General features: G+C 38.4%; 1 protein-coding gene across 1 annotated transcript in view; it reads left to right on the forward strand.

Annotated features, from left to right (window-relative positions):
- The window catches only part of LOC122812128 (ficolin-1-like), a 1,158,126-nt gene that overhangs the window by 1,107,432 nt on the left and 24,869 nt on the right, over positions 1 to 25,825 (forward strand). The window contains exon 8 of the mRNA XM_044084426.1: positions 19,055 to 19,189. Within this exon, the coding sequence (XP_043940361.1) occupies positions 19,055 to 19,189 (135 nt within the window). The remainder of the gene's footprint in view (positions 1 to 19,054; positions 19,190 to 25,825) is intronic.

Here is a 25,825-nt window from a genome sequence, read left to right on the forward strand (position 1 = left end):
GTAAACAGATTCTATGTCATCAGCACTGTTATACACATGGTGGATTGATAGATTGACAGAGTTTGTGTGGGCATGCTTTTAGTGTGTGACGGCATGACTCACAGTGATATGTCTCTGACATATGTCTCCATTGGCACGCTGTCCATAGACTGGCCACATGTCTGCCTGTCATGTTTTGTGTGTTCACCAGACAGCTGGGGTCCTTGGTAAACCAGATGTGGACTCTGGGGAATGCAGTCAGTAAATACTCACATATATTGGAATTACCAACTTTATATTCCTCATACAGGATGTTACAACACACCCAGTGACATCTGCAACTCTCTCAATGTATAACAGCAGTATGTCCAATCTACCCCTGTGTTTGTGCCTCTGTTCCCACCTAGTGATATAGGGGTTGATGCTGAGCTTAGTGAGTGGGGAATGTTATCAAAGGCTTTGACAAGATCAATGTAGGCTGCATCTGTTACCTTGCCTTCATCCACAGCTCAGGTGACTGACAGCAAGAGGTTGACCAGGTTGAATGACCAGATATGACCTACTCTTCACAAAGGTAAACTGTGTGGGATCCTGAGTCTGCAGATTCCCATATCTCTGTTTATTAGGTGCATGATGATGCATTCCATAGCTTTGCTTAACAGACTTGTCAGGTAGTTGGGGCAGTATTTCCCAGGGTTTGTAGCTACATCTCGTTTGTGGGGAGGGGTGACTGTAGCAGTGCACAATTCAGTAGGGACAAAGCCTGAGGTGAGGCTGTGCTTGAACAGGGCACACAGGTAAGGTGCCAAATCACACTGTAGTTCATGTAGAACACAGCCAGGGATATTCTCAGGTCCAATAGAGGCTATATTCTTGGCCTTGGGCAGTTGTGTTGTAACCTGTGCTACAGTAATACTTGGTGCCTGGCGATGTACTGGTATTGTGATTGGTCCTTTGGGGGGGAGTGAGGGGTACTGTTTGCACTCACGATGCCAGCCAGTATATTGGTATTATTTGTTTTCTCAGTCTGGGAGGTACCATTGTCTAGTTGCTCAGAACAATTCTTGGTATTGCCATGGAGATTCTTTACATACCTGTATGAGGCCTTGTGGTTGTCTTTTCTATGTCCTCCAAGTCTGTTCTCATAGCTAACTTTGTAATATTTGATGAGGGATCTCAACTATTCATTGAGGCTGATAAGGGTTTATTTCCTGTAGACTTTGGGACTTCACCTTATTCCACATTGGTTCCCGCCTTCTCTTGTACAGTTTCTTTATGGCAGGGGACCACCAGATCAGCTTCCTTTTTTGGAGGGGAGGGTCCTGGTTGTATTGGGTAAGGTGGTATCCATGCATTTGTGTGCATGTTCATAGTGCATTGTTATTTGATTCAGCTGTCATACAACTAGTCTCCATTTGCATGACTGCCATGAGGTTAGCCACCTCTGCTTTTATGAGGCCATAGTTAGCTTTGGAAAGACTTTTTGATGGACTGGTCCTTCTGTTCCATAGTGTAGGATTCTGGGTAAAATGGAACGATCTCCAGCTCCTGCTTATAGACGATGTTATGTCAAAGCCCTCAGCATGTGGCTCTGGTGGATTTGATTTTTTTGAGTAGCATGTCCATTACCCTGGTTGGCCATACCTGTGTATGTCACTGACATATCACCTCTGTTAGAGACGGTATGCGATCATATCCGTGGAGGTTCTTCAGTCGGCATCGATGACATATGTTTGAGCCTGGTCTTTTTTTGGTGAGGAACTTTGGGGTCTTCTTCCAACTGCTGGCAGGCGGTGGTAAGGGTACATAGCCTCTGGAGCGTTGTGGATTCAATCATTGGCCTGATAAGTAATTGACCAGGGGTACAATGATGATGAGGTGGATCTGGATGTAATCCTTTCATGACAGAGGTGTAAGGTGTGAAGGCCCTTCCTAAAGGTTTTGGCAATGGAGTGTCAAAAGAGAGGTTACTGTCAATTTGGGTCCCCAGGTCCCCTGATAACTTCTTCCTTTGTTGTTTTGATTTCGCTTCACCTGGTAAAATTAGGGGCGGCCTGTGTTTTTCCCAAAGGGTACATCATACATTTTGGCATCCAGCTTAAGGAACTGGCCCTGGCACCAGTTATCCATTTCTAATGTGTGGTAATTAGGGTTACCTTGTTTCTTGATGGAGTGTCAATTATATGCCCACAATGGCAGTCATTCGCAAATTTTGTCAGCCATTATCCCCTATGTTGCCTGCACTTCAATGTCTAAATCTGATGGAAAGAGGGGCCCAGGACTGACCCTGTGGGACACCGCCACACCTGCCGAGTCTGACATGGTTCTTTGCCTGCTAACCAGAAAAATTCCCATCTTGAGCCAGTTTGGTAAACTCCATCACTGGACAGGGTGGGTTTCACATCTGCTGGTGACATTTTCTATGATGCCCGTGGCATTGTGCCTAACGCTTTTGCTAGGGCCATAACCCATTGTGTGAACTGCCTTACCCCTCATCAATGGCCTGAGTGACTGTTTCAAAAGTCACTAAGTTCAAGAGGCAGGATTCGGCTCTCCTTTGTGTCATAGCTTTGGGTAGACCAGTGTCTGTAGGTCCCCAATGTCTTTCCTTATAGCTCCCGCGATCCTCTCCACAGCTTCTGTGACAAGGCCAAGCTTAGGGCGTTAATTTCCAGGGTCCGTAGAAATCACTTTGTGGGAGGGGACCACAGCTGCCTTCAGACGCCTCATTCTTTGGGTACGAAAGTTAGTAAGGCTAAGATTAAAGGGCAGCCAAGTTTGTGGCCTTAGTTCAGATAGCACATAGCTGGGGACACCGGGTTTGAGTGCACCCATAGTTGCTGTGTTTTTGTTTTTTAGAGAGCAGCTCTCACCTGGGCATCTGAGATGTTGGGGAGGCTAGACTTGGTGGGATAGATATTTCCTTTTCTTTGGGGGAGGGAGGGGGGAGACCCAGCACTGAACCTGTCTGCCAGTATGCTGGCAATGTCTGTGGTTCAGTGATTTTTATCATTTTGGACTAATTTCATACCCTGGGAGTTTCCACCCTGGTTGCTAACATAGCTAAAGAAGGCCTTGGTTCCTGGATTTGTGTCATTGTCGATTTTTCTCTCAAAGTTGGGTTTGATGATTTTATGAGTGATCAGAGTTTTGCTAGTATTGGATTGTGAGATTGTTTCCCTTTTCTTTTCAGGTTTCTGTCATGTAGTGTAGCCTTTCTCCTCTTGTTGTAGAGTTTGTTTATCAGAGGGTCCAGACCGGCGCCTGCCTTGGTGGAAAGGGTCTTGATTTTATTAGGGATTAAGCTTTGGGATTAGCTCCTGGAGGTGCCTGAGAAGGCATTTGCAAGGGTTTCAGCAGCATGGGTTCTGGTTTCCACTGGGTCGGGGCTGGCTAGGATACCAATTCAGTCTTAAGGGGTTTGAAGTTTGCTTTGAGAAGTTCTTCACTGTGGCAGGGGCCTTGTCTTGGGCCACTCAGTGGATCTCCAGAAAGATTTCTTTATGGTCTGATCTCATGGGTCTTTTTATACTTCCAGGGTGGAGCATTTTCTCCCCATGATTGTTTTGATCAGGTTCAGTATATGAGGGATATATTTGTAGTGAAGGTGACGAAGGTTCCATAGCATTTTTGATTTATGAACTCAAGGAACCTTTGGGATGGGTGGGTGGGCTGAGTAATGTTCCCTTTTGTAATTTTGGTAGCTAGAAGTCACCTAATATGATGGTGTTTGGAGAGACATTCATACTCTCTCCAGTGCCTTTTCAGGAAGGCTGTGGGTTTCCTGAGTTTGCGAAGGTGGTCTGTAGCATTTTACAAACCGTAGGGCAGTTTTACTGTGGGTTAATTGCACCTTGGATGGTAATTGATGCTTCGCGTGTATGCTGTTACTAATGTGGAGGTGTGGATATCCTTTGTGGATATGGATTTATGCCGATTTGTGGTCTGGTCCGAGGTTTGGGGCCGAACGCATGATATGAGGTATAACCTGATAGTGCTGGGGTGCTCCTTGCAGGAGCCTTGAACCAGGTTTCAGTCACAGCACAGACATTGATGTTCTCCATCTCCAGAGGGCTTCGAGGCATGAATCTTGGAGGTTTAGACTTCTGGCATCTTGCAGTATGCATCTAGTTTTTTGAAATTTTGTTTTCTAGGGCGGTCATGATATCATTTGTTTTTCATTTTCAAAATGCGGGGGTTTTATCAGCCTTTGCTAATATCCGAAGCCCAGGGTGACAGGTGCAAGCCATCCCTTGCGAAGCAGCGCCGCGTGCGGCTTGTCAAGCATGTCATCCCAGGCGTGGCCATATTGATCCCCTTAGAATGACAATTGTGTACTAAGCCGCTTAGATTGACACTGGATCGCCATTTTGTCTTCTGTGTTGTGTAGCTCATTGTGGTGAGGGTAGGATACGTTTTGTAGGTCAGGGTCATACCGCCTGGCTGCCAATCTGAGAGCTCCTCTATGTCTCTTTCATGTAGTCAGGAGAGGTACGTCCTCAGGTCGCTTCACACCGCATACGTTCACACCGAGCTGCTACTTGTACTTGCTGGTGGAGTGACTGCTGTGGCTAGTGTTCAGTGCTTGTGTTATGTGGGAAGGTGGCAGTGATCTTTGTGATCTTTTCCTTGTTCAGTTCGGTGAGTGGGACGTCAGTGTGTCTGGAGTCACCTGGACCTAGTGTGTCTGTGTCTGGCATTGTGCGTTGGCCCAAGGGTTGTGGGCTGTTACTGACTGACTTTTGAGAACTGTGTCTGTTATGTCTTATGTCTTGAGGTGGCAGCGTTGCTTGCGGCCCGCTTTGGAGTCTCTTGCAGTTTTGTAGATTTTTTGTCAGTGCCCTCCGAAAGTTATGTTTTTGTGTGTTTGTGTTTGAGTTTGGGTTAACGATAGTTCATGGTTGTTACCTGTGCAGTGGGTATAGGATGGCGGTGGATTTCCAAAGGTGATTACTTTGTGTTCAGCTATAACAAGTGAGGTATTAACTATTGGTGTAGAGCAACAGTCACCCATGTTAGGAAGGACCAGGTCGATATGATGGGCATGTGCATCGGTACATGAGTAGCTTTCCCACTTAATGTAGGGGTAGTTGAAGTCAACCAGTATGAGAGTGTTAGGTTGGACACTAGTATTCGCCAGTGTGTTTATGGACATGGAGTGTGAGTCTTGGGAAATGTATGGGGACCTATTGCAGGCTACAACCTGAACCATTGTCTTACCCAATGTCAGCTATGCCTGCAGGACTGTAATGCATAATGTTGGTCTACCACTCTGGAGGTGTGTGCATCCTTTATGAATATGAAAATACCACCACCTTTGGAGCTTCAGTCCATGTTCTGAAGCCAAAAGTTGTAGAATTACTTATAGGCTGGTACTGCATGGGTGATTCCTGCTGCCTTTATCCAGGTCTCTATTACAGCACAGATGTCATTGTTCCCCATTTTAAGGAATACTTCCAGTGAGTGAGTTTCCAGATTTAGAATTCCAGTGTGCAGCAGCATGACCCTGTGATTGCATGTCTTTGTAGCTGTCATATATTTCTGTATATTTCTGTATACATATATATATATATATATATATATATATATATATATATATATATGTGTGTGTGTGTGTGTGTGTGTGTGTGTGTGTGTTTATTAACCTTTCTATATATATGTATGTATGTATGTATGCATACATGTGAATATGAATGTGGATGTCTCTCTCTCTCTCTCTCTGTATATATATATATATATATATATATATATATATATATATATATGTGTGTGTGTGTGTGTGTGTGTGTGTGTGTATGTCTGTACCAGGTATATATTTGTCCACATATATGCATCTCCAAACATATATACATTTATATATAGACTACCTGACTGATTCTACAGACTCCTTTCCCTGCTGTTGGATGACTGTACTAACTGATATGTTTGGGATGTCATCAGTATTTTGTAGGGCTTGGATGGTGTAATGGTACATTGTTTTGATCATAGTTTACAAGGCCCTGGGTCCAGGACTTGGCAGACCCTATTATGTTGTTGCAAGGCAGAACAGTTCAGCTGTGGAGGATGTGATAAGGACAATAATTACAAGAGATCCCTAGTTTGGACCCCTTCACCCCCATTTACACATCCTTTGGTCAGAGTTGTTGCAGTAAGAGGTTCAGACTGTGGATCCAATGTCAGAATGCACTATATACCTATATACATACGTACATACACACACATATATATATATATATATATATATATATATATATATATATATATATATATATATATATATATATATATATATATATATACATATATATATATATATATATATATATATATATGTGTGTGTGTGTGTATGTGTGTGTGTGTGTGTGTGTGTGTGTGTGTGTGTGTGTGTGTGTGTGTGTGTGTGTGTGTGTGTGTGTACATATATATTTCTACACATACACATATATAAATACATTTTCCCTACTGTCGAATGACTGTGCTGCATGATATGTTTGAGAAAACATCAGACATGTCTACAGCTCAGATGGCTTAGTGGTAACTTGCTGTGGCTATGGTGTGTAGTGTCCTGAGTTCAAGGCTTGCAAGGGCTTATTGTTTTGTTGCTGGGCAGAACAAGGGCTGTTGGATACATTGATTAATGCACTTTTAAAGAGTTGTAAGTGGGTTTGTGTGGGTTTGTGTGGTGGTAAGCAATGCTAACTTCTGGTTAAATATGCTTATAACCTTCAAAAGTGCTTAATATATGTAGGCATTACTTAGCACTGCTCAAACAGGCTTAGTCCTGCTTACTACTGATTATTCCCACTTACCCCCATGCTAATTTCTTAAAAAGAAAATAAAAAAGGGTGATAGGAAAGTGGTGAAAAAGGGGGCATGAAGATGGTAAAACAATATGACAGATAGCTAGGGATGTGCAGGATGTGTAGGGAAATTCCATAGCTGTCCATTTCTTCTACAGCAGCAACTGTGCATATATACTAAATTTGAACATAAATTTGGACACTCAAACACCTGAAAGAGGGGTGAGGACAACAATAATGTATTGTGAAGTCAATTAGACCAGATTACATGTGTCTAGTGGACACGTGTGCAAAATGGACAGCTATGTATGGGGCAAGATTTTTTTTTGGGAACAGATTGCCCTTTTTTTAAGGGGATAGTGGGATGTTGAGGAAGGATAGGTATATTTGGGGAGGTAGGTTGGGTAGGAAGACAGACAAGACAGACAAGACAGCATACAGAGGTGGTATATGACACGTTGGGTGTAAACACCTTGGACGGGGAGGGGTGTGTGGAAATCGGAAGCCCATGAGCCTCAAAATGAAAACAGTGGGACTGAGGTCCCCACCCATGGGCAGTCACCACTGCACTTTCATGGACCAAAGGTGGCTGTGCTGTGGGCTGAGCAGGAGGGGCAGGCCGACCCTCTAACTGCATACCGCAGCCCTCAAGCTGGTGTAGCAGATTTCCAAACTCCTTTCAGAGCTCGCTACACACCAATCCCCAGATCTTGCTTTGGGTGACAACATTCTGTCTGCGCTCATTCCCGGGGGGAGCAAGCTCCATCCTCTGAGGTGATTCCACCCAAAGGTGGTGCAGGACCAGTGGACGAGGTGGTCCCTGGATGGATCCCAGATGTGCTGGGGCCTGGTGCCATGGCCAGATGAGGTGGGAGAGGTGGGTCTGCTGTGACTGGCCTTCCCAACCGTGCTATGGTGTTGCAGTTTTAGATCATATATGTGTTAGTAATAGTCAACACAATCCAGGATTATTTATAACAGCATGCATAGATACTCCCATTAACCAAAAACAACAGATTTGGAACAGTTGCATAGCAAACAGAACACATGCATATATGGAACTACAGTGGCCCTTACAACATCATGCAAGTTACATTGATAGCAACAGGTCACCAATGATAGTATTTCAACATGGAACATTAAATGAAACACATTTCAATATTTCTTGAACAATAGGACATATGTCCCAACAGCAGGTTTGATGTAAAACATACCCACTGATTTGTGTGTTTAGATTATTGTTGCAGATATGGTGGTGGGGGGAGAGAGATGTCAATTAACTTGTATATCCTTGCAGTACTCACAACTTTAATGATCATTGCTCTAATCATTATCACACTGTATACAGGTATTATTACAATACCCTATGGCCTTGGTTTGAGCAGTGGTATGTTTGTACACACTGTATACTTCAATCGTCTTATAGCTACATTCTACTTCTCTTACCTGAAAGACCTGTGGGGGGAATGTTTGTTAACACTTCCTGACTGTTTTTACACATATTCCCAAAATCCTAGTTAAAATTATGCATACAGCTTGCTACCACTCACAGGATTCAAACTATGGCTGTGTCTGCTAAAAACAGCAATTTGTGTTTCATCAGAGTGAGCTATTAAAAAACTGCTGTTTCTTCCTTCAGTGTTTTCTGTCTAAGTCTCTTTTGGTTGTACAGTCTGACATTGTAATTACAACATTCTTATACAGATATTCTAGACATATTTTTATGTAGCACAGTGTGGGTAACAGTGATAAACACAGCATTACTATTCCGATATCAGATCTTGGTGAATGCAACATGTCAGGTCATGCAATACCACAGTAAACACAATCAGTCCAGGATTTAGAACTTTATTGCCAGGCAGTTTAACTTTTATTTAAACATGACCTATATGGGACTATTACTGTCATATTGTCTGGTTTATTCAGTGAACACAAACAACCAACAAGAGAGATGAAAGCAAACGAAAAGAAACTGCAACCAAAAACAAAAGGTACGCTTGGACAACCAAATGAGGGCACCAAGACCACAATGTATAAAATCCAAATAGTTTATTCAAAAACAGCGAAAGGAAATAAATTTTAATGCTAAGTACAGAAAATACGTTTTTGAGCGTCTTCCTCAGAAATCAATAAAAAAATATTTGTTCAAATTTACCGCTAAAAGCCGTACTGTTTGAGAAACCACAGAGTTTACTTAAACGCTAAAGTACAAACGTTTTTCGTCTGACCCAATGATTAGACTTCTTCAGAATAAAGCTTAAACAGTAACAATTAGTTTTTAAAAACTATATATATACTGCCCGCCAAATACTCTAATGATATAATCGTTCCGCAGGTTTCTTAAAGGCACATACTCAAAGTTCAAATTAGAGATAGCTATAAATCTAACTAATTTAAAACCACAATGATTATAACAAATTACATAATATCTTATACCTTATATTGAATTTGAATGCAACAACAAGTAGTTTTAAACAAATAAATATATAAAATCAATATATAAAATCTTATGCTGGTGTTAGTGTATACAGATTGTAAATTACTGAATAAAATGTAAGACCTACGAAAATCATAATAATACGTTTCATATTTTAAAAACAGTGTACATATCTAGGTAGAATTAAATAAACTACATATAGATGCACCAATCTAGAATAAACTAATGCTCAAGGAAGTTCTCATACAATGACTACTTCTTGTACCCTAAATAATATTAAAAATATTAAAAATATTTAACTTCCACATGGGATACTAACTTTATGTAAACAGTTATGCTTGACAAATGAAATTGAATACATTCCACACTACAACCTTATAATTAAAATTATATTCTAAAATTATCTGAAAAGCCCCTAACAATGTATACGATTTGGACCTTACCTGTCCAAACTTCTAAGTTTTAATAAACACATTAAGGAGCATTTTTCATTCAAGCCTGGTTCAGAATAGGCATTAACTTTTATTTGCCATAATAGCTCCTTCTTTTCTAATAAAAGGCCAAAAGGGCCTCCCCTAACATCTTGTGTAATTTGATCAATTATTTTACAATGAAACGTATGATAAGGATAGGCAAGAACATGCCTAGCTAAGGCATTATCTTCTTTTTGCAGGTTGATACTTCTAAGATGTTCATAAACTCTATCCGTCAACCTGTGTTCCATCTTACCTATGTAGAAAGATGGACAACCTTGGCAAATTGCCACGTATACAACTCCCTTCGAGTTGCAATTAAATTTTCCTTTTGTACTTAACTTAAAGCCATTAATTTTGATATTAGTACCTAATGACATATTGTGGCAGTAAGAACAATTACCACATTGCATCATCCCCTTATTAGATGTCCTAGAATGTGTGGGTTGTTGTTGATGTAATAATTATTTAAAGCTAAAACCTCTTTTCCAAACAATCCTGGGTGTAGTTCCCAGTTTGGACATAAGGATGTTATCGTCTTTCAATAATGCCTAATTTTTTTATTAAAATTTCTCTTATGGATCGGTAGTCAAGCAAAAATTTAAGAACACATGCTAAATGAAATTCTGTGTCTCTTTGTTGTTGTTGTATTAGACCCTGTGTTTCTACATTGCACCATGACATAAAGGGACTGTACACTCTTCTGGTATTCTGCTTTAATATAGGTTTAAAGTATCCACTACTTCTCTTAGATGTCACTTCCTCTATTAATTCTTCTATTATGGAAGTGGGATAGTCCCTATTTAAAAACATTTGTTTTAAATTTAAACATTCTTCTTCGAAATTAATGTCTGTAGTTATCATGCGTGCAGCTCTTACTAACTGGCCTTTGATTATAGACTTTTTTTGGTGCATTGGTTGTGCACTAGAAAAATGGAGAAATTTATTAGAATAAGTAGGCTTTCTAAAAATATTTGCTTCATATACCCCTTGTTGTACATTTTTTCTTAGATTTACGTCCAAAAATGAAATTGAGGTAGTGCTAAAATTATATGTCAATTGCAGGAAATCGGTAGATTTGTTAAGTGTATCAACTATGTTAGCTGCTACAGAGTCATCACCTTCGATGATTAATAATATATCATCAATAAATCTCACATAAAATTTGACCATACGTTTCAGGGCTTGATTACCAAACACATATGTGTTCTCCCAATGTGACATCACTAAGTTGGCATAACTCGATCCACAGGGGGATCCCATTGCTACTCTTTTCTTTTGGATGTAAAATTGATTATCAGACAGTAGAAAATTATATGATAAAATCACATCCAATACCTCTTGCACTAATGTGACTTCATCTTCTGGGGCCCCATTCTGTCTCATTCTAGCTGTGGCCCATTCTATGCCTTGCTGATGTGGAACACTGGTATATAAGTCCTTAACATCTATTGTCAAAAAAGTGTGCTCTTTATGAACTGTGAGATTATTGACTTTTTCCAAGAAGACTCACGAGTCTTTCACTATCCATAGATCCATCACTACATATTTTTTCATCATTTCATCTATGAATTTGGTGCAGGCATAGGTAGATGACCTCCTGCCAACCACGATGGGTCTAAGCGGGGGATCATTAATGTTCTTATGTATTTTTGGTACCTCGAAAATGCAGGGTGCCCTTGGTGACTCAACCATAAGATAATTGTGTGTGTGTATATCTATTCTCGCTTCTATAAATAACTCATTTAAGAAGCTTTTAATGAATTGATTAGATTTATTGTATTCGTTAATAGATGCTGCTTCATATGTATCTGATGTCAAAATTTCTTTGATTTTCTTTACATGATCTGGTGTGTCCATAATTACAAGTCCCCCTCCCTTATCCGGGTTCATTACCCTTACATCTGCCATCAACAACACCTGGAGGATGTCTTTCTCATCCTTAGTTAGATTGTGATTACTTTCTAACCTCTTCTCGCTTAATTTTCTGAGATCCACCTCACAAATGTTTTCAAATATATTTAATGTGTTATGCAATGGTGGGTTGAAACAGCTTGTGATGCTTAATTGATTACCAGTCAGATTTTGACCTGAAAGTTGTTTTAAATTCAACTTTCTCACATAAAATTTTAAGTCACAAATGGTTTGTGCCAAATTCATATGACTAGTAGGAACAAAAGTCAACCCTTTTGAAAGAATATCCACTAACGTCTCTGCTACCTTGAAAGATGAAAAATTATAAACCTTGAAGTCTCCTTGTTTATCCTTTATTATATGCGGTAGAGTGGCATGTGAATTAATTGATGTTATCTCCTGCGGTTGTTGTTTTTCTTCTTGTTCCATGATTTCTTTTGGTTGCGTTTCTGAAAACCCTGCTGACCATTGGATGTTATGGCCTCTTGGTCATCTCATATTTGATTGTTAGTATTGATGGCATTACGCTCTCTAATTCTTTCACTTCTCCTGATGTCATCACTTTCCACCCTTTCATTATCGGAAATGTCAGCAGAAATGTTTTGTTGCATCATAGCGCCAACTATCTGATTTCCTACATTGACTTGATCTTTGTTGACATTAAAGTTATTCGCCTGCCGTTTTGACCACATTTGGGAAGCTGGAGGTGGGGGATATGCTGAACCCATGTTATATTGCTGTTGATCTCTTTGGAGTTTTTTGATTTTAGTTTGCCTTATTTTACCTAGATGTTGTTCTATGCTTTGAAAGCATCGAAGATATTCAAATTTATATCTGGTGAAATCAGTATGTTGTCTGATCTGGTCATCAAAAGATTGTATATGTGGTTCCAGATCTTTGATGATCATACTGTAATGTTTAATAAATGTTTGTAATAACTGCAAACCTTGTTGATTGAAAAGTTTAATGAGATCATGATGGAATGCCGAACCTGGCATTAAACCCATAGGGTATCACCATGTTCTTAGCCCTTTTGGCACAATTTCTAACCTCAGGCATTCCTGAAAGTATTCAATTTCAGGCACAACTTTTTGTATTTTAACATGTTGAAATCTAGTGCGTTCAACAATTCTGAAATGGCTTTGTCCACTGAATTATCTCTCGATGCTGCATTATTGACATCATTTGTTACACATAGTCCTATTGGGGACATCAGCCAATCTTTTAAATTGGATACTGTGTTTGTCCATTATTGTAAAATTGCCTTGGCTGTTTTTGCAAATGCACATCAGCCTGGGCCACAGTTTGATTATTAGCATTAGTTACACCACTAGAGCTGTTGGAATTGTAAAACGGCACATTTACTAATGGTATTTGTAATAAATGCTGCCCTTCACTGGGCATGCTAAGTTTATTGTGCACAGTACCTGTATTTATCGGTTGTTCCCCTGGTGTTGCATCATTTTGTCCAATTTGTTGTAATTCCGTTCCATTGATAAGCACTTGCCCTTGGACATCTGAAATCCCAGGTATCGAAATGACCATTCAGTCCTGTTGTTGTTGTTGTTGTGATAAATACTTCTGACCAATTAATCCTAATTGTGGTGTAGAAGCAAGACCTTGCCCTTGTGCAGTTGCAATTGTAGGCATAGGTCCAACCCTTTGGTCCCGTTGTTGTTGTTATTGCTGAGCTGCTGCTACTTCATTTAACTTCTCACTAATGTTTTCCACTTTTTGTGACAACAGCTCGATCAACATAGAAAGTTTGTGCATTGGGTCCACTTCTTCATCAGAGGCCCTTAGTGCTACTAGAGTATTCTCAAAGGAGTTATCGTCCATAGCGGTTAAATAAACAAAAACACTACTACAGCAAAAAAGACGAAAACAAACTGTTCAAATTTATCGCTAAAAGCCGTACTGTTTGAGAAACCACAGAGTTTATTTAAATGCTAAAGTACAAACGTTTTTCATCTGACACAATGGTTAGACTTCTTCAGAATAAAGCTTAAACAGTAACAATTAGTTTTTAAAAACTATATGTATATATATATATATATATACTGCCCACCAAATACTCTAATGATATAATCGTTCTGCAGGTATCTTAAAGGCACATACTCAAAGTTCAAATTAGAGATAGCCATAAATCTCACTAATTTAAAACCACAATGATTATAACAAATTACATAATATCCTATACCCTATATTGAATTTGAATGCAACAACAACTATTTTTAAACAAATAAATGTATAAAATCAATATATAAAATCTTATGCTGGTGTTAGTGTATACAGATTGTAAATTACTGAATAAAATGTATGACCTACGAAAATCATAATAATATGTTTCATATTTTAAAAAACAGTGTACATATCTAGGTAGAATTAAATAAACTACATATAGATGCACCAATCTAGAATAAACTAACGCTCAAGGAAGTTCTCATACAATGACTACTTCTTGTACCCTAAATAATATTAAAAATATTAAAAATATTTAACTTCCACATGGGATACTAACTTTATGTAAACAGTTATGCTTGACAAATTAAATTGAATACATTCCACACTACAACCTTATAATTAAAATTATATTCTAAAATTATTTGAAAAGCCCCTAACAATGTATACGATTTGGACCTTACCTGTCCAAACTTCTAAGTTTTAATAAACACATTAAGGAGCATTTTTCATTCAAGCTTGGGTCAGAATAGGCATTAAGTTTTATTTGCCATAATAGCCCCTTCTTTTCTAATAAAAGGCCAAAAGGGCCTCCCCTAACATCTTGTGTAATTTGATCAATTATTTTAAAATGAAACTTATACTTGGCATAGGTCCAACCCTTCGGTCCCGTTGTTGTTGCTGAGCCGCTGCTACTTCATTTAACTTCTCACTAATGTTTTCCACTTTTTGTGACAATAGCTCGATCAACATAGAAAGTTTGTGCGTTGGGTCCACTTCTTCATCAGAGGCCCTTAGTGCTACTGGAGTATTCTCAAAGGCGTTATTGGCCATAGCGGTTAAATAAACAAAAATGCTACTACAGCAAATAAGACGAAAACAAACTGTTCAAATTTACCACTAAAAGCCGTACTGTTTGAGAAACCACAGAGTTTATTTAAACGCTAAAGTACAAACGTTTTTCATCTGACACAATGGTTAGACTTCTTCAGAATAAAGCTTAAACAGTAACAATTAGTTTTTAAAAACTATATATATACTGCCCGCCAAAAACTCTAATGATATAATCGTTCCACAGGTATCATAAAAGTACATACTCAAGTTCAAATTAGAGATAGCCATAAATCTAACTAATTTAAAACCACAATGATTATAACAAATTACATAATATCCTATACCTTATATTGAATTTGAATGCAACAACAACTATTTTTAAACAAATAAATATATAAAATCAATATATAAAATATTATGCTGGTGTTACTGTATACAGATTGTAAATTACTGAATAAAATGTAAGACCTACGAAAATCATAATAATACGTTTCATATTTTAAAAAACAGTGTACATATCTAATTAGAATTAAATAAACTACAATTTGTTTAATCACACCTGAGTCACCGGTGTAATCCATAATGTATGCCTGATCCCAAGTATTTGAAGTATTGTTGTTGACCATTGTGTCAGATTTACCAGAATCATCATAACCTAAAATAGGGGCAAATCTCCCCTTTTTTCCATCCACAACTTCTTGAGTAGTCGCATGACCTCATGTGAAGAAGAATTTACAAAAGAATGTGATTTTGTTATGGATATGTTTAGGCAGAGAGGTTATCCAGACAATCTAATTTATGAGACTACTCAGGAAGTTGTGGATGGAAGAAAGGGGAGATTTGCCCCTATTTTAGGTCATGGTGATTCTGTTAAATCTGACACAATGGTCAACAACAATACTTTAAATACTTGGGATCAGGCATACATTATGGATTACACTGGTGACTCAGGTGTGAGTAAACAAACTGTCACTAGGGAATGGGACAGATTTAGACAGATTTCTGACCTAGATTTGGTACACAGTCAACCCTTAAAATTCATTTACAGAAAGGATTTGAATTTTAAGCAATTATTTGAGTTTGGTGGTGGCTCAAAATCTGGAAGTAGATCTGGAAGAGTTGGAACTTTTAAATGTGGGTTTTGTTCTCAATGCCCACATATAGTCAATAATTCTAGTATACACATACCCTGTAGAAACAGGCAGATTATGAGTACCGACTTTTCCAATTGCAATACTAACAGGGTTGTTTATTTAGCTACTTGCCACCACTGTAACTCGTTCTAAGTAGGGAAGACTGAGAGGAAGTTAAAGTTAAGAATTTATGAACACTATTATGAAAGTAAGAAGCAGAATGTCAATAATGCATTATTTCATCATACTTTAACATGTCAACAAGCCTCCTGTAACTTCTTTGTACTGGAAATAGTTCCTAAGGAAGTCAGGGGTGGTATGTGGGAAGCCAAGTTAGAATACAGGGAATTGTATTGGCAGATCATTTTGGATGCCACAAAACACCCCGGTTTAAACGACATGCTATCTATTATTACTGCATCTCAAGTTGAGCTGCAAAACTTTAATATTATAAATTTCCAGTAGATGGCAGTACACACATGTATTTTTCCTTCCTTTGGTTAAAGTACTTTTATGTCTGGTATAAATATGAAAATTTACACATATAGACTCATATATTTGATATATATTTTTTCAAAAGGTATTTATTGATTCAAAATGTTTTTTATTCAGCTGTGTATATGTAATATTTCATACAAACATTGTTGGTTTGATATTATACACTAGATTCATTTTATGGCTATTCGAGTAGGTTGAACTGATTGTTTTACTGGATAACTATTTTTATTCGATAATTTTTACATTATTAAATGATTGCTTTTTAATTGATTCATGACAGTGTATATACTGAGTTTGTGAAGCGCAAATATTTTTTTATTGATTTCTGAGGAAGATGCTCGAAAACGTATTTTCTGTGCTTAGCGTTAAAATTTATTTCCTTTCGCTGATTTTGAATACACTATTTGGATTTTATACATTATGGTCTTGGCGCCCTCATTTGTTTCTCCAAGCGAACCTTTTGTTTTTGGTTTATTCAGTACAAACCATACACATTATTTATAGTGCCAGGTGACATTTTACTCCTTTATATTTATTTGGTATGCCTACTGCAAGCAGGATTGTTACTCACCAGCCTCACAACACAGCCTTTGCAACCTGCTGGCATGGGCTTCCTGGTTCACACCCCGCTCAGCTGGAGCTGTGATGAAACTAGAGAAACATTTATGCATACCTATCCATCATATACACAGGCTGGACTTTGGTAAACTGTTATTGTGATGAATACTTACACACTGCTTGGACATCTCCCCTTTCTCTTGCTTCTTGGACCCACTGCTCCAAGAGCTCCCTCTTCCTCCATTTCAAGTCGGCCTAGTGGTGCCGTACCTGCTCACCAGTTCGAGGGATACCTGTGGCACTGGTGAGATCACGGGCAAGACTTTCCCAGGCTTCTGCTTTATATTGGGAGCCCTGATACTGGTCCTGCAGCAGTCTCATGTCATGTTTTTTTACCAGGAGTAAACCTTGGACTCCTGTATGCCCCAGCGCTGTGCCCGAAAGCGCATGCCCTCTTCAACACCTGCCATACTGCCTACAGTGGGGAGCTGCAACCAATTATGAGCTGTATTCCTGCCTGTGGGGTTTAAATACGGCTGATTTCCCACCCTTTGCCGTGATTGGATGGTTTTGAATATGCTGAGCTAACCTAAGCTATGGGCAAACCTGCTTAGCTAAGGTTGGCAGTGTTTAAAGGTGCAGGTGCTCAGCTTACCAGTGCGCACATCTACTTAGCTACAGTACTTCCTTCTGAGCTGAGCATAATGTCACATTATTTACCATGATGGTGGGTTTCATTCATCATTTAGGATAGCTTATGATATGTATGTTGACCTTCCATAACATCCCACTATGTGCTTTTCTGACATATTACATTTTGTGTGACTGCATGTATGGGACACTTGTGTTTATGTGGGGATTTCACAACTTCAGTACACTGACACCTCACATCTGGCCCTAATACACTACCCTGCTTGGGAAATATAAGTTACTTACTACATAAATATACTAAAATATTACATTTGTTGTGATTTCACATACAAAATAGAATCGGCTACAGGAAGGCTAGAACCCTGATTGACTACATGCAAGTGTACACTATTGCATTACTGCTTATGGTGGCTGTCTATTGCTATTTAACTACTTGGGCAGTTTAAGGTGACCTAAGCATAGCTAAGAAATGGGCGCAGCTATGCTTAAACTTTCCTACTGATGTGAAAAAAAAATTATGGACACTTTTTAAATATTGCTCTTACAAACTTAGACAGTTGTTAAAATAACAGGTTTTGTGTTTGCATGCATTTTCTGAAGGGTATGACGTCTAAAACTTAGTTCTGTCATTATTTTCTAACTTCATTCTTTAATGATATGGCACTACTTTGGCAGTGGCCACTTATTTATCTCATGGCCGTACACTATACAGCAGGAATCTGGACATTCCCTGGGGATCTCTCCTGTTGAGGGTTTACATTCTGTGAAAAGAACGATCTTGCTCTTTTTACATTGCCGTACGGTAATTCTGATGTCCAGGGGGTGTGCATCTTGTGAGAGCACTGCTCTCAGACACGCCCCCTGCACTCATACACATTTTTATGTACATATTGGAGCATGGCAGTGAACCTTCATGCTGCTCCCGTGTAGTCCCTTCCATGCAGGAATAGGCTATTCCTGTACGGACGTTTGCTGAATCCCGGGGAGTGTTATTTTTATTACTGAAGTTTCTAAGTATTTTTCTTTATGATTTATTTTTATAGTTTATTATTTGATTGTAACTGATTTCACCAGCGGTGTTTTCCTAGCTCTTTTTGATTCTTTTTTTTAACTTTTAATCAAAATACAGCGTCATGCATTAAAAAAGTGAAACTTAAATATGTGGTTTCATGTCTCATGTATTCATTTATTTGCTTTTGTTTACTGGGATAGTCCATCTGGGAACTGAAACGTTCATTTTCAGTGGAGGCCCCGGGTGAAACGATCTGAAACAAGGATAGAAATACATTTCTGAAAATTCAAAAGAAAAGCAGTCAACAAACATTATTTGCAAAGTATTTCAAGGCAAATAGTCAACAAGCATTATCTACAATGCATACCATATTGAGGAAATACATGTTTTCAAGACATTGTGAATAAAGGCAAAAATACTATATTAATATACTTGTATAGTATCCATAGTGGACAGAGTTCGGATTGCATACTTCAAACTACAGTTGTGCTACAGTTGCTTAGCTTAAAAGTTGCTAGATGATATTCTTCTGATATCTCTTCTGTGTGCTCATTTGTCTCAAGAAACATTTCGTTATATTCTAGGCACCTTTCAGCTACGTATTGATGTACATGATTTTGAAAACAACACTGGGTTTGCAACCTACAATGGATTCAAGATATTGAATGAAACAGAAAAATACAAACTAATACTGGGAACAATGATAAGTGGTGACATTGGTATGTCCCTTTTTTAATTTGTGTTTTTCATTTTATGTTATTTTATCATGAATTCAGCAATCGTGGCTCCTGCATTTGTATCATGTGGTACACAAATACTTCTACAGCCGATATATTGTAGGTCATGTGTCTCATTGTTATGCGCTCCTGATTAAATGTACTGTCCTTTGGCAGGTTTGCTCTTACTGAAAACATCCAATGGATAATCCTGTCTGTACTGGGTTGGACATTGGCTAATCAAATGACAATTACTCAGTGGCAGTGGTGGGAATGTATACTTGTCAAGAGCCATTGTTAAGGAGAGGAGGCCCTTCAAAATGGCTGTACCACCAAATAACTTGAATGTATAGCTATGTTTCAAACATAGCCATACATAGCATATATTTTGCATTTAAAATTTCTGATGGTAATGTTTATTTCTGTGATGGCCTTAATGAAATATTAAATTGGTGTCCCTTTGCTGTCAAAATATTATGCTATATGTTACCAAGCATGTTTTGATATTTATGTTAAAAATTAATACATGTAGTACCTCTTTCTTTGACTAAAATATGGAAAATGACATGGACAGCTTTACCTCAATTGTGCAATGAGGATTTTTGTCTGAGTATGCAAGTTAAGGGCAATAACAGAGTAACAGTCTTACAATATAATACTATTCAACCCTAGGATGAAGTAGCAACTTGCAGAATGAATTTGACTTGTCTCTTCTAGCTTTTCTGGCAATATTTTTGTAAATCTTAACCAGGAAAGCTTGGCTTGAAAAGCAGCCAATAAATGAAGTAATGGATAAACAGAGTATGAAGTTAAACATTGCTGTCAATGAATGACAATAGCATTTGTTAGATCAAAGCAAAGCAAAAACCTGTGGGGGGAGACAGAGTGGTCTCTGTTAAGATAAATTCATTACTTCAGCTCAAAATATTCTAGCCAGTGTCACTTTGTTCAAATTTCAAATTGTATATCTAAATCAGTAGATAAGGTGCTCCATGTCACCCATTGAACTGACAGAAAATCGGAGAAGACAAACTGTATTATTGAGGTACATCGCCTTTGACTAATAGGTTGCCTCAGTGGTAAGGAAAGGCTTCATTATTATCCATGCAGTGCTTAAGAGGATTACCAACCAGCCCAGAGAAGTTATCATTTAACTATACATATCACTTGTTTGACCAGTTAGAGCCCATAAAGTGTCCTTCTACAGCCTCTTGCTAAACAGCATGGTCGGACAGGGGATGTTCAAAGATTCTTCACTAATATGATAGAGAGATTTACAACCTGGGAAGACTACAAGATATAAAAAGCAGACCATTTTCTTTGTATCATACCACTTTGTGAAGGGAAATTAAATGTATTTTTTATATCAGAAGATACCCTCCCCTCACTGAGGCTATCTGTTTGAAGAATACTAAGGAAATTGTCAGTAAACATACAAAGGCAAAAAAATGTTAAATTTCCATTCACAGTAATATGGAATAGTACTGATGCATAAATCTAAGCCATCAGCACCTTTGGAATAAACTTTATCTGCCCTTAAAACAATGTTAGGCGTCTCAGACTATTAAAATAGACCCTGATAAAAAGAGGGGTACATTTAATTACCAGCTTGAAACAACAGCCTCTAAAATTCTAGAAAATCATTAGCATTAGGCTGTACAATTTTTATTGAAGACATGAATTTCTGAATAGACCTGACATTTATCTAAGAGCTGAGTGGTGGATAAAATGTGACTGTCATGCTCTATTACCTGGTGGAGACTGTACTCTTTATTATTGTTAATTTACCTGCTGGGGTTTGTACTACATATCATTTGTGAAGGCCATAAGTAGTCACTGCACTTTGTGACTGCAGATGGAGAGTTTCTAAGAAGAAATAACATATTTATCCAAGTGCTTATCTGATATGTTATGTTATGTAACATCATGCTGATAAAATTATTTTCATGGCATTAAGGAAATTGTTCTAAGCTGGTGGCAAAAAGCTTACCACATTTTGCAAGAATGTCTCATACTAGAGCTTTACTAAAATGTGGGGCATAATATTATTAATACAATGTGAGCAAAAATTGTTTAAGTAAACTTATGAGCATGATGTTATGATTTGCTGTGATTGTAATAAAATCAATCTTTGGTACCAGATTTTTTATTTTTAAGTTGAGGTTTATTTACATAGTTGAGAACAAAGATATTTTCTTGCAAAAAGTTGTACAGAATAACAGAAAAGATACCATGTTATAAATACACTGCTGGTCTGTTCCAACAAATACTTTTGTAAATGCAGGTCCACAAAATCTATCAGTACACATAATTCTTTTCTTTCTGAAGTTCAACTCAATGAGGCCTCTTTTGAGTCAACATAATTTCAGTATTCGTTCTGTACTAATTACCCAGGATTTTTTCCCCAAAGCTCGTGAGTAAAACAAATGATGCTTACAGATACTACAGTTATTTCCCTTCAAAATATTTTACCATACAGGTAGGGGTAATTCTATTAGACTTCCCATTGCAAGACAGTCAATCTAATCCTTTTTTCAAGTTTCATGTAGATTTTCCAACAGCCTCCATTACATTACTTTTTTGTTATTACTATTTTATTTTACATTTTTCTTTTACATTTGTTTATCTGGTTAGAGAACTGATCAAGGCTGAACAATTTGTGGTTCAGTCTGAGTAGCATAATACACACGAGCAATAAGTGTTTACAATAACAATTGGTAAGACATAAATTCAGCCATAAAACGTGCAAGATGGTGTACAAATATTTTAGCAAAGAAAATAACAAGATGGTTTATGATGCTTTACGGCAATCATCACAGCTTCTGTCAGTCAACCAGCCAGTTCATTCTCCATCACTGGAGCAAGAGGAGATCGAAGGGGGCTGTCAATCAGACAATAACCAAGGATGGTTCAGGTATTTCTCCAAAATTCCTAATGTCTGTGCATATCCTCAATCAAGTCCAAGGATGCTTATGTACATTGCACGTCATGCCTCCATGTGCCTTAATCACCTGGTCCTGCCCCATTATAAGAAAGCACTTCCATGTTAGCCCTGGTTTCCATCTGGGATGCTACCATGAAGTGTGCGCCTATACACTCATTTCCCTCTCCAAAGAGGGGAAAGAAAACAAAAATGTAATTCTTGCAATTCCTCTCCTTTTCCCCATGCGAGCCCTAACAGGCACCCAAAACACTAATCAAACTCAGCTTACCTGCTTTATAGTCAGGTCTGTATCTCTGTACACCATGTGCATATAGTCAGACTGTTTTTATCCTTCACACATAACTCTGTGATGACTCCTCTTCAGAAATCTCTCTAGATCCAAATGTCAGGAGTCTAACTCTCTCAAGAGTTAGTGGCTCTCATATACTTCTAGAGCCAGCTTCTCTTTGTCAGGTGTCATGAAGTGATGCAAATCTCTGTCTTGCCTGCCAGTTTTAGAGATAGAAATTCTGTATTTCTCTATTATGGCACACCATCTGGAAAAGGAAGACAAAACTGGTTTCCAAAAAGCAAGCAGAATACCACAATAAGCTGTGCACTTCATTGCCATAACAGTCATTATGTCACATGAACCAACCAATGTAGAACTATTCATTCTAGCAATTTGAGTAGTGATGTGTTACAGGGGCATTCAAGTGACTACAGCCTGGATGATGCTGAATTTTGACATTATAAGGCTGGAGAGTTAAAGCCCATGCATTTATTCTTGGATTACAACTCTTCTAATGTTAGAGCCACAGTAGGGGGGAACATGGCCAGTGAGTAACACAAATTCATTACTTAATAAATAGTTCTTTAGAGTGGTGAAGGCTCCAAGAGATTTTGCAGTAGGAAGCTGCACATGAAATATAAAAACAAAACAAAACAAAATCTAATGTGTGGCATTAGGGACTGACTGTATTCATCTATGACAAGGCCATGGTGAATGTAACAGGTAAACTCATGAATGCGTGATCAGTCAGGTGCAGTTCAGATGTACAGGGATGACTGTGTGTGTGTGTGTGTGTGTGTGTGTGTGTGTGTGTGTGTGTGTGTGTGTGTGTGTGTGTGTGTGTGTGCATGTGTGTTTGTATCTGTGTATGTGTGTATCTGTGTTGAGGAGTGACTGCGTAGGGTGTCTGTGACAATGCAATGCATGGGACACTGGAAGTTATTACTACAGAAAAGAGTTTGTTGATACTTTACATTAATCAATGCACAATTCGGAGACATTCAAGTTAGCCAAAAAGAGGTCTTTTCTATTTGCAACTTATTTGTCTCTGAATCTCTGGGCTCCACAATCATGGTGATAGTTCTTTTTTGCTGCAATCTCATAACTCATGACCATGGAAGTCTTTGAATTCTGTCTGAATGCCTCAGACTTTTAAAAGTTATAAATTTTGATCACTGCTATACAAAATTTATAACCAAATGCCCACATATTCAATACTGACATAACATTCTGATGCTTGAGTTTTTATTTCTCCTACCTTATGTTTATATGCGAATTTACTTTGCAATCTTAAAATAATTGTCCTCCAGAATCTAAAGATAATAGCTACCAGTGTAACGTATGTTATCAGGATGTCATGTTGCACATGAACATGTCTTCAAAGCCTTCCACTGTAATGACTAAAAGCCAGAAAGTTTGCAGTGTTAAAAATATTATGCTAAAGCGGGCAGTACAAATGAATGCATGTCTTATTTTATCCTATAATTATTTGATGCCAGGAAAGACCCAAAGCATAAAAGAATAATATTCATTAGCTGACACTTGCTGGAAGGAGCAATCATAAAAAACAAGGTATAAACATTTAAACTTTGCTAGCATATCTTCCCATCTGAAAAACGGCTTAAACAGTATGAATTTCTCATCTGGGGTAGAAGATATCTTTAAACAAGTAATTTTCAGATTACCCTATTGATTGTCTGATTTTGAGATGCCTAGATTTTTCTATCTACAACAGGGCTATTTTGTAGTTTCTTCATACAGTTCCTCCTATAGTGAGAATCTTTTTGCATATGACTTCACTATATTTGGATGACCAGCCATTATGATCTGGATATTATCTGTGTGATGCTTTAGAAGGACTACAAGAAGCTGTAAATATTTCACCAGAATATAGTACTAGACAGGTCACTCCAGGAAAAAATAATATTGCCCAGTATCCATTATCAGTTGAGACATGGCTCTCCAATAATCAGCTCATCCTCAACCCTAAAAAACAAAACTGTTACTCTTTCTCCCCAAAACAGCTAATCACATCAAATCTTCCTTTTCTATAATGTCCCTAAACAATGCCCTTACTGAAGTTGAATTTAGCAAAAAATTCCTTGGCATTACCATTGACAATCAGCTGAAATAAGACCTTCACATAAATAATTGCGTTAGAAAAACCCATCAAAAACAAAGACTTCTGTATAGAAATAAAAAAATTCTCACCCCTGAAGCCAGGATTACACTCACACATGCCTGTCTTCTACCATGCTTAGCATATTACTCCCAAATACTCACTAATCCCAACTCCACCCTACTTACTAAGCTTGAGTCAACCTATCACAAGATAGCTAGATTTGCAATTCAACAAACCTATAAATCCCACCACTGTCTCTCCCTAAAATACCTAAATTGGCTTGAACTACCTCACCAGCTTCTCCTCTCCTAGCTCCAAATCATACGCTCCATTCTATATCAGCCAGCCTTCTGTGCAGCTCTAAGCTCCCTCATCTCCCACTACTCCCCTACAAGGCAACTCATGAGCTTGACCCAAGATCTATTATAAATCTATAAACTCAAGTCCAAAACTGAGTGTAACATAAACAGATACCACCCCTCTACAGTATGGAACAAACTCCCACTTGAAATTAGATCCCTTACACATCCCAAACAATTTAAATTGGACACAAAAGAGTACTTTATAAGACATTGGACCTGCAATGGTTCCCAGCCTCCCTGAATGTATTCTTTTTAACAAACTAACCATCTATCCTTTTTAATCTATTCCTTCTAGCCACCTCTTCACTTTCTTTCTCATTCCTTTGCTGCATATACCTCTTAGGTGTGTACTAGGCTAATAGCCCTGGAACCTTTACAAGCCTAGCCAATAGGATTACCCTGGCATTGTGACACCCAACCTTAGTTCCCAGTGCCTCTGTCGAGTAGAGCCACTGGAGTGATCCCAGGGTGAATTTTGTTTTTTCTATCCACTCATCAAGATTTCTTTTGAAGTGAACCAGTGAGGTGCTCTGTTTGACATGTATGGGAAGTCTAGTCCATAGCATGGGCAGTCTCTGGGTTATGAACCTGTCCCTCCAGCACATTCTGTTGATTTTGGTAATGAGGTTGAGGTCTCTATAGCATATGGTGCGCAGGGATTGGAATTTCTTTGGCTGTAGCATTTCTAACAGAGCTGGGTCAATCATGGCTTTGTAACTCAAGCAGAGACTGCCTCTAAGTAGGTGATATGAGACAGAGAATATTTGGAGCTTTTTGAGTCTGTCCATATAGGACAAGTGTTTAAGGCCTAGGATCCTCTTTTTGAGGTACTTTTGTGGCCTCTCCAGTTGTTGCAGGTGTCTAGTGAGGTACATGCCAAATGGGGCATTGTACTCAATGATTGGCCCAATGAGGGAAGAGTAGAGGGAGACAATGACCT

Source organism: Protopterus annectens, chromosome 1.part1, assembly GCF_019279795.1.
Source record: "Protopterus annectens isolate FY-2018-M chromosome 1.part1, PAN1.0, whole genome shotgun sequence".
NCBI classification, from domain to species: domain Eukaryota; kingdom Metazoa; phylum Chordata; order Ceratodontiformes; family Protopteridae; genus Protopterus; species Protopterus annectens.